This window comes from Amblyraja radiata, chromosome 4 (assembly GCF_010909765.2).
Source record: "Amblyraja radiata isolate CabotCenter1 chromosome 4, sAmbRad1.1.pri, whole genome shotgun sequence".
Classification (NCBI taxonomy): domain Eukaryota; kingdom Metazoa; phylum Chordata; class Chondrichthyes; order Rajiformes; family Rajidae; genus Amblyraja; species Amblyraja radiata.
Genome location: NC_045959.1, coordinates 105,103,914 through 105,118,625, shown reverse-complemented (window position 1 = coordinate 105,118,625; position 14,712 = coordinate 105,103,914). Strand labels below are relative to the sequence as shown.

At 45.3% G+C, this 14,712-nt stretch overlaps 1 protein-coding gene across 2 annotated transcripts in view; it reads right to left on the bottom strand.

The window, feature by feature from the left end:
- The window catches only part of nbn (nibrin), a 62,670-nt gene extending 48,291 nt beyond the window's left edge, over positions 1-14,379 (bottom strand). For both annotated transcript variants that reach the window (XM_033020161.1, XM_033020162.1), the window contains exons 1-3: positions 14,241-14,379; positions 6,596-6,729; positions 1,640-1,788 (exon numbers count right to left, since the gene is read on the bottom strand). In XM_033020161.1, coding sequence (XP_032876052.1) covers positions 1,640-1,788; positions 6,596-6,729; positions 14,241-14,274 — 317 coding nt within the window. In that variant the 5' untranslated portion in view covers positions 14,275-14,379. The remainder of the gene's footprint in view (positions 1-1,639; positions 1,789-6,595; positions 6,730-14,240) is intronic.
- Between the last annotated feature and the right edge of the window lie 333 nt (positions 14,380-14,712).

The window sequence follows — 14,712 nt, the reverse complement described above, 5'->3', positions numbered from 1 at the left end:
TTCGATGAGCTTATTACTGGAATTAAGAACAAATAAACAAATGTGTTGGAGCTGCATTGGCTACTGAAAATGTTGTAGAATTTTTGCACTCAGTAAGGCACCACAGGAGAAACTGAGATTAAAAACTCTTCTTCTTCTTGCGTATGGTGTGCACAGCCTAAAGTTGTAAGACAACTTGTTCTGTTTGTGCACGCTAGGTTGATTGCATTCGTCGAAACAGGGTGGTCCACGTGAAGGTTGCAATCTCCCACCCCAGCTTTAAACTCTCAAATATGTACAATATCTTTGCGTGCCATCTGCGTGACGGCCAAGTGGGACAGGCCCTTTAGTCACCACTCTAGGAAACAACTGTGCTTTGCCATTTGTCCATTGATTGAGTCCAGAAGGAGAGGGTTGTAGTGGAAGAGCAGATTTCTCACCAATCTTTTCATCATTAATCAAGCAGTATTAACTGGAAGAAACAGCCACAGACAAACAGAAAGGTGTTTAATTAAATATTCAACCAAGCTGATATAAATGAAGCATCTCCAAGTAGGTTTCCAAGTGTTTTTTTTCACCTACACTAAAACATTTAATGGCGTTTTTAAATCATGAACATTTACATGAAAGGCATTCAATTTTTTTGAAAGCTGCAGAAACCAAACAGTTTGGGGCAGGAGTAACTTCAACATTTTTGAAGGCACAGCTCATCACATCTGATTGGAAAGACCCTGCACTGAAGACACCACACAGCTGTTGTGAGGGAATAATGCAGCTGAGGAGCTGCTTCAGATACGACCAGTGAGCTCAAGAGATTCACCAAGGTTAGTACCAATGTTTTGGTGTAGAAAAGAATTGCAGATGCTGGTTTATACCAAAGATAGACACAGAATGCTGGAGTAACTCACCTTTCAGGCAGCATCGCTGGAGAAAAGTTTCGGGTAGCAACCTTTCTTCAGTCTTCTTCACCCCCAAAAGTCTGAAGAAGGGTTCTGACCCGAAACATCACCTATTTATTTTTCCCCAGAGATACTGCCTGACTTGCTAAGTCTGCATTTTGTGTATATATTTTGGTGCCAACCTTGGGGAACTCCATCTTCAAACATTGGAATGGGACAATGAGACAGGCACCTCGCCTTTTACGCGTGCTTGATTTTTGCATTTTTTAAAATAACAGGCTTTTTCCTTTAATACCAAAGCTTGATTTACGCACTAGATACAAAATGCTGGAGTAACCGAGCAGGTCAGGCAGCATCTCTGGGAAAAAGAAATAGGAGCCGTTTAGACTCAGAACCCTTCTTCAGACCGATATACGTTCAGGTATTTTCAGAATAACATGCTCAAATTTACTGCTGACAGCGCAGTCAGGTGATGTTAAATTTACGCATATTTGAATTAACGCACCACTTTTCAACAATGCAACTCGCGCATAAAAAATGAGGTGCATGTGTATGCAAACAGATAAAATAAAAACATTTAAATGAGAGTACATAAATTTACCAGCAGCAATATAATTTTATCTTTAAATTATCTCACGTGACATGTAACTTTTCTATGGTCACAATAGCAGGATTCTTAATCAAACAGGGGACACTTAATTCAAATGTTAATTTGTGATCATTTAAAAAAAAAATGTTAGTCCAAAACAGAAATTGGCTACCTGAATTTGCTGTCAAAAACGCCGAATGTGACCGCATCGCCTGACTTCAAGATCCTTGGGCTGTTGTTTTGTAATCGCGTCTCGTTTACAAAAGTCCCATATTTTGAATTATCTTTTAATGTCAGTACAGATCTATTGGCCATGTTGTTCTATAAAGAAAACGTAAACAAAACCAGAACACAAAATATTCATTGTTAAGATTTCACAGTGCTAAGAATAAATTGGAGGATAGCTAACGTTATCCCACTTTTCAAGAAAGGAGCGAGAGAGAAAACGGGGAATTACAGACCAGTTAGCCTGACTTCGGTGGTGGGAAAGATGCTCGTCAATTATTAAAGAGGTAATAATGGGGCATTTGGATAGCAGTAAAAGGATTAGTCCAAGTCAACATGGATTTATGAAAGGGAAATCATGCTTGACTAATCTGGAATTTTTTGAGGATGTACCAAGTAAAATGGATGAAGTGGATGTAGTGTATCTAGACTTTCAGAAAGCCTTTGATAAGGTCCCGCACGGGAGACTGGTGACTAAAATTAGAGCACATGGTATTGGGGGTAGGGTGTTGACATGGATAGAAAATTGGTTGGCAGACCGGAAGCAAAGAGTAGGAGTGAACGGGCCCTTTTCAGAATGGCAGGCAGTGGCGAGTGGAGTGCCGCAAGGCTCGGTGTTGGGGCCGCAACTATTTACCATATATATTAATGATTTGGAAGAGGGAATTAGGAGCAACACTAGCAAGTTTGCGGATGACACAAAGCTGGGTGACAGTGTGAACTGTGAAGAGGATGTTAGGAGGTTGCAGGGTGAACTGGACAGGTTGAGTGACTGGGCAGATGCGTGGCAGATGCAGTATAATATAGATAAATGTGAGGTTATCCCTTTGGCGGCAAAAACAAGAGGACAGATTATTATCTCAATGGGGTTAGGTTAGGTAAGGGGGAGGTGCAGCGAGACCTGGGTGTCCTTGTACACCGGTCACTGAAAGTTGGCGTGCAGGTACAGCAGGCAGTGAAGAAAGCTAATGGAATGTTGGCCTTCATAATAAGAGGATTTCAGTATAGGAGTAAAGAGGTTCTTCTGCAGTTGTATAGGGCTCTGGTGAGACCACATCTGGAGTATTGTGTACAGTTTTGGTCTATTAATTTGAGGAAGGACATCCTTGTGATTGAAGCAGTGCAGCGTAGGTTCACGAGATTGATCTCTGGGATGGCGGGACTGTCATATGAGGGAAGATTGAAAAGACTAGGCTGGTATTCACTGGAGTTTAGAAGGATGAGGGGGAGATCTTATAGAAACATATAAAATTATAAAAGGACTGGACAAGCTAGATGCAGGAAAAATGTTCCCAATGTTGGGTGAGACCAGAACCAGGGGCCACAGTCTTAGAATAAAGGGGAGGTCATTTAAGACTGAGGTGAGAAAAAACATTTTCACCCAGAGAGTTGCGAATTTATGGAATTCCCTGCCATAGAGGGCAGTGGAGGCCAAGTCACTGGATGGATTTAAGAGAGAGTTAGATAGAGCTCTAAGGGCTAGTGGAGTCAAGAGATATGGGGAGAAGGCAGGCACGGGTTATTGATAGGGGACGATCAGCCGTGATCACAATGAATGGCTGTGCTGGCTCGTAGGGCCGAATGGCCTCCTCCTGCACCTATTTTCTATGTTTCTATGTTTCCTAGTCTGACGTCATGAAATTCTGCTGCGGTGCCCTCATAATGTGTACTGACGTCAAGTGCTACTGTTATTCATGTTTTTACCAATATTGCTGCATACATAGCAGATGCTAAAATTAAAGCGCTGTCATTGGGGTATTAAGGTCAAGGCAATATTAGTACATACTTGTTACAATAGACAATAGGCGCAGGGGTAGGCCATTCAATGTGATCATGGCTGATCATCCAGATTCAGATTCAGATTCAATTTTAATTGTCATTGTCAGTGTACAGTACAGAGACAACGAAATGCATTTAGCATCTCCCTGGAAGAGCGACATAGCAAATGATTTGAATAAATAATAATAAGTACCCAGTTCCTGTTCTCCCCATATCCCTTTAAGAGCTCTATCTAACTCTTATTATCTTACATCTTATTATGTTTGAGCAATGCGGAATGATGTACCTTCAATCTGACATTTTTAAAAGCCGTGCATAAGAACCAAAAACAAGGTGCCAAATCCATCTCAATGTGGTAGCCTGTGGTCGCCAGGTTGCTAACAAACATAAACTTTAGTTCCAACTGTTTGAAGCAGGGATTGTTTGACTAACACATCAATAAAATTGGCACTTCCGAATTTATTCACTCTATCATTGAGGCACATCTAACCTGCATATCTTTGGCATATGGGAGGAAACCGGAGCATCGTAGGAAACCCAGGCAGTCAGAGGGAGAACATGTAAACTCCCCACGTACAGCATTGGAGATTCAGATCAAACCAGGCACTCTGGCTCTGTGACACAGAAGCTCTACCAGCAGTGCTACTGTGCTGTCTTTATTCCTTGTCTTTGCATAATAGCAACCATAGATACATAGAAAATAGGTGCAGGAGTAGGACATTTGGCCCTTCGAGCCTGCACCACCATTCAATATGATCATGGCTGATCATCCAACTCAGTATCCCGTACCTGCCTTCTCTCCATACCCCCTGATCCCTTTAGCCACAAGGGCCACATCTAACTTCCTCTTAAATGTAGCCAATGAACTGGCCTCAACTACCCTCTGTGGCAGAGAGTTCCAGAGATTCACCACTCTCTGTGTGAAAAATGTTTTTCTCATCTCGGTCTTAAAGGATTTCCCCCTTATCCTTAAGCTGTGCCTGTCCCCCTTATCTTCCTGCATCTAGCCCGTCCAACCCCTTAAGAATTTTATAAGTTTCTATAAGATCCCCTCTCAATCTCCTAAATTCTAGCGAGTATAAGCCGAGTCTATCCAGTCTTTCTTCATATGAAAGTCCTGACATCCCAGGAATCAGTCTGGTGAACCTTCTCTGCACTCCCTCTATGGCAATAATGTCCTTCCTCAGATTTGGAGACCAAAACTGTACGCAATACTCCAGGTGTGGTCTCACCAAGACACTGTACAACTGCAGTAGAACCTCCCTGCTCCTACACTCAAATCCTTTTGCTATGAAAGCTAACATACCATTCGCTTTCTTCACTGCCTGCTGCACCTGCATACCTACTTTCAATGACTGGTGTACCATGACACCCAGGTCTCGTTGCATCTCCCCTTTTCCTAATCGGCCACCATTTAGATAATAGTCTGCTTTCCTGTTTTTGCCACCAAAGTGGATCTCACATTTATCCACAATATACTGCATCTGCCAAACATTTGCCCACTCACCCAGCCTATCCAAGTCACCTTGCAGTCTCCTCACAGCTAACACTGCCCCCCAGCTTAGTGTCATCCGCAAACTTGGAGATGTTGCCTTCAATTCCCTCATCCAGATCATTAATATATATTGTAAATAGCTGGGGTCCCAGCACTGAGCCTTGCGGTACCCCACTAGTCACTGCCTGCCATTGTGAAAAGGACCCGTTTACTCCTACTCTTTGCTTCCTGTTTGCCAGCCAGTTCTCTACCCACATCAATACTGAACCCGCAATACCGTGTGCTTTAACCAGCTGTTGCTATTCCAAGACCAGCAGGTACTTGCACTTTCTTTCACTCTCAGAGTGGTTCCAGGTTTAACCTTCTTTCTACCAGGCTACCAGGTGGTTTGCGAGTTCGGACATCGTATAAATGGTCCAAGTGCCTTGAACAAGAATTAATTGTCTTGTTGTCTTGGCTCCCAAACTCACCTAGAATTGTTGCACTGTAATGCTGGGAACTATATTCTGCACTCAGTATTTTTCCCTTCACGCTACCTATGATACTTTACTTTAGATCACCCCATAGACCAACACACTAGGGACAATTTACAATTTTAGTGAAGCAAATGAACATAGAAACCTGGATATTTTTGGAGTGTGGGAGGAAACCAGAGCACCTGGAGAAACCCACGCAGTCACAGGGAGAATGTATAAATTCCATAGACAGCACTTGTAGTCAGCATCGAACCTGGGTCTCTGTTGCTGCCATTGTACCATCCAAGTACTTGAGTTTAGCTCAATTGTATTTATGTATAGTATTATCTAATATGATTGAATAGCATGCAAAACAAAGCTTTTCACTGTACCTCAACGCATGTGACAATAGTAAACCTATTCCTATTCCATTCATTGTTCATAGAAACTAAAGGGCCTGTCCCACTTGGCGATTTTTTCGGCAACTGCCGGCATCATTGACTGACGTTTCAGGGTCACTGAAAGATTTTGAACATTTCACAATCCAGCGGCGACAATAAAAATGTTGTGACACTTGAGGAAACATCGCGCATCAATACGTCATCACGCCGCAACTTTTTCGGTGACAATAGTCAATAGATAATAGGTGCAGGAGTAGGCCATTCAGCCCTTCAAGCCAGCACCGCCATTCAATGTGATCATGGCTGATCATCCACAATCAGTACCCCGTTCCTGCCTTCTCCCCATATCCCCTGACTCCGCTATTTTTAAGAGCCCTATCTAGCTATCTCTTGAAAGCATCCAGAGAACCTGCCTCCACTGCCCTCTGAGGCAGAGAATTCCACAGACTCACCACTCTCTGTGAGAAAAAGTGTTTCCTCGTCTCCGTTCTAAATGGCTTACTCCTTATTCTTAAACTGTGGCCCCTGGTTCTAGATACGTCAGTCAATGATGCCGGCAGTCGCCGAAAAAAATCGCCAGGTGGGACATAAGTGACATGTTCTTAGTTTCTCCTCCAAATCAAACCCGCAATACTGACAATAACTAAAATGACAGTGATAACTAAGATGACAGTGATAATGAAATGCAACCCTAATGACAAGTTAAGGTTCTAATATAAGAAAAGTAATACTGGTGAAATCTACAGAAGAAAAATTGACATGTGACTGATTACCAGATTTGCCTCAGGGTGAACAACCGAAAGCTGAGCATGAGAGCGACTGATGGACTGATCTTCATGGAGAAGGATTAAACAATTTTTTCGTCCAACAATGTAATTCACACCAACCAATAAATAGTAAGGTCCTTCTGTAACGTAAGAAAAAGATGAAGTGGAATTTAAATTTATAATTTCTATCCAATTGGTTTGAGTTGAAAAACAGGCGTAATAATAACTCTAGCTGCAGTAGTGTTATACAGCATGGAAATAGGCCCTTCAGCCCAACTTGTCCACACGACCAACATGTCCCATCTACAGTAGTCCCACCTGCCTGCGTTTGGCCCCAAATCTCTCTAAACCTGTCCTTTCAATTTACCTGTAGTTCCATACACCCACCCCCTTTGTGTGAAAAGGTAACCCCTCAGATTCGTATTAAATCTTTCCCCCTTCACTTTAAACCTATGTCCTGTTTCTCGATTCCCCTACTCTGGGCAAGAGAAACTGTGTGTCCACCTAACCTATTCCACTCATGATTTTATATACCTCGATATGATCAGTACCATACATAGTAAATGTTCAGAAATTATCTAGATTATTGGTTATACATTAGCTTTTACATGAAATGTATTCAAAAGAATCATAAGATTTTCCCCACAATATGTTCTGCCAACTCCATGACATGTTCCCATCTACATACAGTGCCCTCCATGATGTTTGGGACAAAGACCCATCATTTATTTATTTGCCTCTGTAAAAAAAACACATGTGGTTAAAGTGCATATTGTCAGATTTTATTAAAGGGTATTTTTACACATTTTGGTTTCACCATTTAGAAATTACAGTTGTGTTTATACATGGTACCCCCATTTCAGGGCACCATAATGTTTGGGACACATGGCTCCACAGGTGTTTGCAATTGCTCAGGTGTGTTTAAATGCCTCCTCAGTGCAGGCATTTGCCTCATCACTCAGCACCTAATCTTTCCTCCAGTCTTTCCATCACCTTTGGAACCTTTTATTGCTATTTCTCAACATGTTGTGCCAACGAGAGTCAAGGAAACCATTATGAGTGAGAAACAAGAATAAAACTGTTAGGGACATCACCCATACCTTAATTATAATTTAATTATTTTATAGACCACCAGGGCCGCCCTGCCGGCAGTCTGTTAGTTTTTTATTTCTTTTTGTTATTTTTTAGTGCGTTAAAAGTTTGTTTTAATGTTCTTCGGTTTGTTTTATGTGGGGGGACGTGGGTGAGGATCGGGGGAAACTTTTCTTCAAGTTCTTACCTTCCTGGAGATGTGATCAATTTTCGGATCACATTCTCCGGGCTCTGTGGCCTACCATCGATGGAGCTGGAAGCCTCCTCGGACTGTGGTGAGCCCCACCGCGGGGCGCGGACTTAACATCAGAGCTGATCCCTTGCCTGGGATCGATCCCACCGGGGAATCACCACCAAGGGCTTGCAGTCTCGGGTGAGGCTAGTCGGGAGCTCCAACGTCGCGAAAGGTTCGACCAGCCCCGACGCGAGGTTCGATCACCCAGCGCGAGGTGCTGACATCCCCCCCCCCCCCCCCCGGTGCAGGAGTAGATCACATCGACGCGGAGGGCCCGAACGCCGCCGGCTACGGGAGTCAAGATCATCCCGTCAACGGGGGCTCGAGGCACACGACCGAGGAAGAACAAAAGGAATAGACTTGAACTTTATTTCGCCTTCCATCAGTGAGGAATGTGTAGGAATCACTGTGGTGGATGCTCATGTTAAAATGTGTTTTTTTGAGTGATCTGTTTATATTGTATGACTGACCTGACCAATGAAATTCCTCATATGTTGCAAAACATACTTGGAGAATAAAGTGTGATTCTGATTCTGATTATTTTTTATTAAGATGCAACTGAGCTTAAATAGACTCATAGTCATACAGCCTGGAAAGTGGCCCTTCGGACAAACAGGCCCACACCAGGGCTGATCTTATAGAGGTGTATAAGATCATGAGAGGAATAGATCAGGTAGTCTCGTGCCCAGAGTAGGTGAATTGAGGACCAGAGGACATAGGTTTAAGGTGAAAAGATTTAATAGGAATTTGAGGAATTAATAGGAATTTTTTCACACAAAGGATGATAGCTGTATGAAAGAAGCTTCGGGAGGAGGTTGTTGAGGCAGGGACTATCCCAACATTTAAGACAGGTACATAGATAGGGCAGGTTTGGAAGGATATGGACCACATGTAGGCAGGTGGGACTAGTGTAACTGGGACATGTTGGCCGGTGTGGGCAAGTTGGGACTAAGGGCCTGTTTCCACACTGTATCACACTATGACTATCAGTTTAGCCTTCCCTTCCCCTAATTTATTTTAATAATAATTCTCATATTTTTTCTGTATATGAAACATCCTCACAGCTGTTAAAAGTGGCGCCCAATTGTTCCACTTTCATTCACACATTCAGTTATGAATGATACAAAGGCCGGCCAGTACAGAAAGTGAATCAAAAGAGGAGAGGTCCTGGAGGTTTTTTCCCCAGCTGGGATCAGGCAACTAAATCATCCTACCACAACCAGACAGCAGTGCTGAACTACTATTTACCTCAATGGTGACCCTCAGACTATCCTTGTTCGGACTTTGCTGGTTTTACCTTGCACTAAATGTTATTCCCTTATCATGTATCTATACACTGTAAATGGCTCGATTGTAATCATGTATTGTCTTCCTGCTACTGGATGGCACACAAAAGCTTCACACTGTACCTCGGTACAAGTGACAATAAATTAAACTAAACTAAACTGGAGGAAGTCAGTATATGTGGAAGGAGCGGACAGTGGACATTGGGGTGTGTAGGAAGGAACTGCAGATGCTGGTTTGGAACGTAGGACCAAATTACACCTGCCGACCATCTATAAAGAAACTCATGGGTTAATTCCAAGCAACATCAAGAGACATCTTCAATCTACAAATTCATCCAGACAACCAAAGACCAGGCAATCAGGGGTTTTAAAATACAACATCATCCAAACAAATAATGGCTGTTATAGGTATTCACTGTACCCAAAGACAATTTGCGAATGGAATCATCTCCACCATGACATTCGCACTGCACCCGACATCAAGACCTTCAGGACCAAGTTGGAAACAGTTGATATTGAGACGCTGACTTCTAAGGCCCAAGTTAGTATTTAATTGCGACTTTGCACATGACCCTCCCAACTTATGCGACAACAGTGATGGTGATTATACGTCAAGATACAGGTTACATCAAAGATGGACACAAAATGCTGGAGTAACTCAGCGGGATCCGAAACGTCGCCCATTCCTTCTCTCCAAAGATGCTGTGTCACCCGCTGAGTTGCTCCAGTATTTTGTGTCTATCCTCTGGCTGCTGCACCAGTGCTGGGCTGGAGCTGGGCAACCTGCCAGGGCCCAGCGGGGTCGAACCCCGGCGCACAGCGCTCGGTCAGGACCATTGCATTTGCGTCCTTCAGTTCCTTGAAGATCTCAAAGAGGTGTATAAAATCATGAGAGGAATAGATTGGGTAGATGCAAAGTCTCTTGCCCAGAGTAGGGGAATCGAGGACCAGAGGTCAAAGGTTTAAGGTAGGTATGTTACAATACTTACCTTCAGCGGTGCTGCAGTTCTGGCCGTGTGCGCGAATTTGGCGCCTTTGAGGGGGGGGGGGGGGGATGGGGCGGAGGCGGGATTAAAATGCCGTTTTCTCCTGCCTGTCCAAGATATATTTTCTCGGGCTGCTAGCTGATGCTGAAAAATCGTTCCGACTTCCATTCTCGGAAGTTGTTAAAAAAAAATTGAGGGACAATTTAATCGCTGGAGTAAAATAAAAAAGTGACTTCTAACGCCGTCAACGGGACGGATGTCACGTAGGGGGCAAAACATAAGGTAAGTCGTTTATTTTACATATAAACTTGATTCTTAGGATGACTTAAATCAAAATTTCCTTGTACGAACCGGCAGTGTTTTTCCTGCCGATATGGGGTTCAAATTTACTGCATCCGCAATGTTCCAATCTATCGCGTCCACAAAAACCCACTCACAAGATGATTAAAATGGCCATTAATTTACGGGAATTAAACATTAAATTCCTTCCATTTGGCCTATAAATTCATGACAATGAGATTTAAAAATCATGTTATATTGTGCATTCTTGTGTGAATGTTATTTGGACACATAGGCTATTTAAAAATGTTCATCTTTTCTTAAGAAATGGATAGATGTTTAGATCTAGTAATTTAATTTTGTGATTAGCTACAAGTAGGTAACTAACTAATTATATGCTTTAATTTCAGGTCATCCAAGTAAGATTGTTTCATATTTGTTTCAGAATGTTTCAATCTATAATAACTGAAAATTTCTTTCAATTCTCTTGATTTTTAAGAAAGTAATGGGCATTTGACTGTCCTCGACCACAGCTTTTGTGTTAAATCAATGGAAAAGCAATAGGGAACAAAATGCTAATTTACGAGTATAGGGAGGTTTCACGGCAGTCGGGTCACAACCCATGACCCGTACTGTTGCTACCCTACTCCAAATGGATTACACGCGATGTACTGCAGGTAGGCACTAAATAATTATGGAAATCGGGATAAGCGTGAGAGACATTTAGCATACTTCAGAATTCCAAAAGTGAGGAGAAATGACGGCAGATAGAAGCGAAAGCTGAAGGGACAACAACAGCCAGAGTGCTTGGCGAACATTGGCCGTTTGCTCACTGCATTTCATCAAGTAAGGCATTATTTGTGTTTTTTCTTGATTCCTTTGGCATTTAAAAAGTTTCAGAAGTGATAAATCTGGCTGTAATTTTTTTAAATCGCCCATAGTTGTGCGTTTTTAGATACAAAATGAAAACGCATCTGAAGAAAATTTTACAGCCAGATTTATCACTTCTGAGAATTTTTAGATACCAATGGAATCAAGAAAAAACACAAATAATGCCTTACTTGATGAAATGCAGTGAGCAAACGCGATAATTCCCAATATTTCCAATGTTTACCAAGCACTTTAGCTGCTGTAGTCCCATTCTATTATCGCTTCTCTATACCTTCATTTCGCTTCACTTTTGGAATTCTGAAGTTGGGTACGTGTCTCTCACACTTACCCCGACTCCCACAATTTTTTTCAGCGCAAAAATTCAACATTTTGGCTGTTTTTAACAGGTAGGGAAGTACGCGTTTCTAGCATTAATAACATATACCAGAAGTGACGGATGTCTTCCAGTTGGATTTAGCGGCTACGTGCGTCGAGCCCTATGACCCAGTGGCCTTCCGTGCAACCCCCCTATATAAATGGCCATAACTTTTTTAATACTGAAGATATGAAAGTGAATTAGGTGTCAAATTAAACTTCCTTTTATGCTTTATCTGATGGGATAAACTGCAGACTTGATTTTTAAAATCTCAAAATGTTGTAACATTGCTATTGAGGAGAAAAGATTAAATAGGAATCTGAAGGGTAACTTTTTCAAAAAGAAGGGTGGTGTGTGAATGGAACAAGCTGCCAGAGGAGGCTTGAGTTGAGGCTGAGACCATCCCATCGTTTAAGAAACAGTTAAGCAGTCACATGCATCACCGACTTCATCAATTCCCACGCCCTACCTGACCAAGCCTCCAAACTCATCGTTCCCCAGCCCCGCACGGCCCGTTTTTACCTTCTCCCCAAAATCCACAAACCCGGCTCTCCCGGCAGACCCATTGTCTCTGCCTGTTCGTGCCCCACCGAACTCATCTCCACATACCTTGACTCCATCCTATCCCCCTTGGTCAAATCCCTCCCCACCTATGTTCTAGACACCTCAGACACTCTCCGCCGCCTCCACGCATTCCACTCTCTGGGCCCTCACCCCCTCATCTTCACCATGGATGTCCGGTCACTCTACACCTCCATCCCCCACCAGGATGGCCTCAGAGCCCTCCGGTTCTTCCTCGACCAGAGGAGCAACCTATACCCAGCCACTGACACTCTCCTCCGCTTAGCGGAGTTGGTCCTCACCCTCAATAACTTTACATTTGACTCCTCCCATTTCCTCCAAACACAAGGCGTAGCTATGGGCACACGCATGGGCCCCAGCTACGCCTGCCTCTTTGTCGGGTACGTTGAACAATCCTTGTTCAATGCGTACCAGGGCCCCATCCCCGACCTCTACCTCCGCTACATTGACGACTGCTTTGGTGCCACCTCCTGCACCCACACACAACTGACTGACTTCATCCACTTCACCACCAACTTCCATCCGGCACTCCAATACACCTGGACGATTTCAGACACTTCCCTACCATTCCTTGACCTCACCATCTCCATCGCAGGGGACAGACTCCTGACCGACATACATTATAAACCCACTGACTCACATGGCTATCTGGACTACACGTCTTCCCACCCTGCCCCCTGTAAAGACTCCATCCCCTACTCCCAATTCCTCCGCCTACGCCGCATCTGTTCCCAGGATGAGACATTTCATACCAGGGCATCGGAAATGTCCTCGTTCTTCAGGGAACGGGGATTCCCCTCCGCCACCATAGATGAGGCTCACACCAGGGTCTCATCCATACCCCGTAACGCTGCTCTCTCTCCCCATCCCCGCACACGCAACAAGGGCAGAGTCCCTCTGGTCCTCACCTTTCACCCCACCAGCCGGCAAATACAACACATAATCCTCCGCCATTTCCGCCACCTCCAACGTGACCCCACCACTCGCCACATCTTCCCATCTCCCCCCATGTCTGCCTTCCGCAAAGACCGCTCCCTCCGCAACTCCCTCGTCAATTCTTCACTTCCCTCCCGCACCACCCCCTCCCCGGGCACTTTCCGTTGCAACCGCAAGAAATGCAACACCTGTCCCTTCACCTCCCCCCTCGACTCCATTCAAGGTCCCAAGCAGTCGTTCCAGGTGCGACAAAGGTTCACCCTTATCTCCTCCAACCTCATCTACTGCATCCGCTGCTCTAGATGTCAGCTGATTTACATCGGTGAGACCAAGCGTAGGTTGGGCGACCGTTTCGCCGAACACCTCCGCTCAGTCCGCAATAACCTACCTGATCTCCCGGTGGCTCAGCCCTTCAACCCCCCCTCCCATTCCCAATCCGACCTCTCTGTCCTGGGTCTCCTCCATTGCCAGAGTGAGCACCAGCGGAAATTGGAGGAACAGCACCTCATATTCCGTCTGGGGTCCTTGCGTCCCCTTGGCATCAACATTGAATTCTCCCAATTTGGCTAGCCCGTGCTGTCCCCTCCCCCCCTCCCCTCCCCTTCCTTCACCCTCTAGCTGTCTCCTCCCATCCGCCCGCCCTCGGGCTCCTCCTCCTCCTCCCTTTGTCCTTCTTTCTTTCCCCACCCCCTATCAGTCTGAAGAAGGGTTTCGGCCCGAAACGTCGCCTATTTCCTTCGCTCCATAGATGCTGCTGCACCCGCTGAGTTCCCCCAGCAATTTTGTGTACCAGTCACATGGATAGGACAGGTTTGGAGGGATATGGACCAAGCGCTGGCAGGTGGGACTGGCGCGGCTGGGACATGTTGGCCGGTGTTGGGCAAAGTTGGTTTCCACGCTGTATCACTCTATGACCAACGCAGCGGAGGACAGCGCAGCCCTCGGTCAGGACCATTGCACTCGTGTCTTCCCGCTCCGAGATGAAGGCGGGCAGCGCAGCACACGGTACCTCTGCCCGGGGCCACCGGCCTGAGGATCCACATCGTCCGTCCGTCCGTCCTCCCGCCCTCGGGCCGCTTCTTCACCCGCGGAGTCGCGCAGACAACCGCCCGCCGCCTCACGTGACCTCCGTCGCGGTGCGGGAGGGGGCGGGGCTGTCGGGGAGCGCGGCGTGCGCACGCATGCGTATTCTCAGCGGGCAGGCGGATCATTGCAGGGCGGAGATCGCTACGCATGCGCATCACCACACCCGGGTGCTCTCACTGAGCCGCATGCGCATTCTCTCCAAAGCGCGCTCACATGGTGGGGCGGGACAGTTGGCACGCATGCGTACCCTGCATTCCAATCAATGGGGCGGGGCGATGTTCCAACCATTGAACGAGCTGTTAAATGGGGCGGGGCGGGGCGTTCGGCACGCATGCGCATTCCAACCACTCGCAACGGGGCGATCGGCACGCATGCGCGTTACAACCATTGGACAG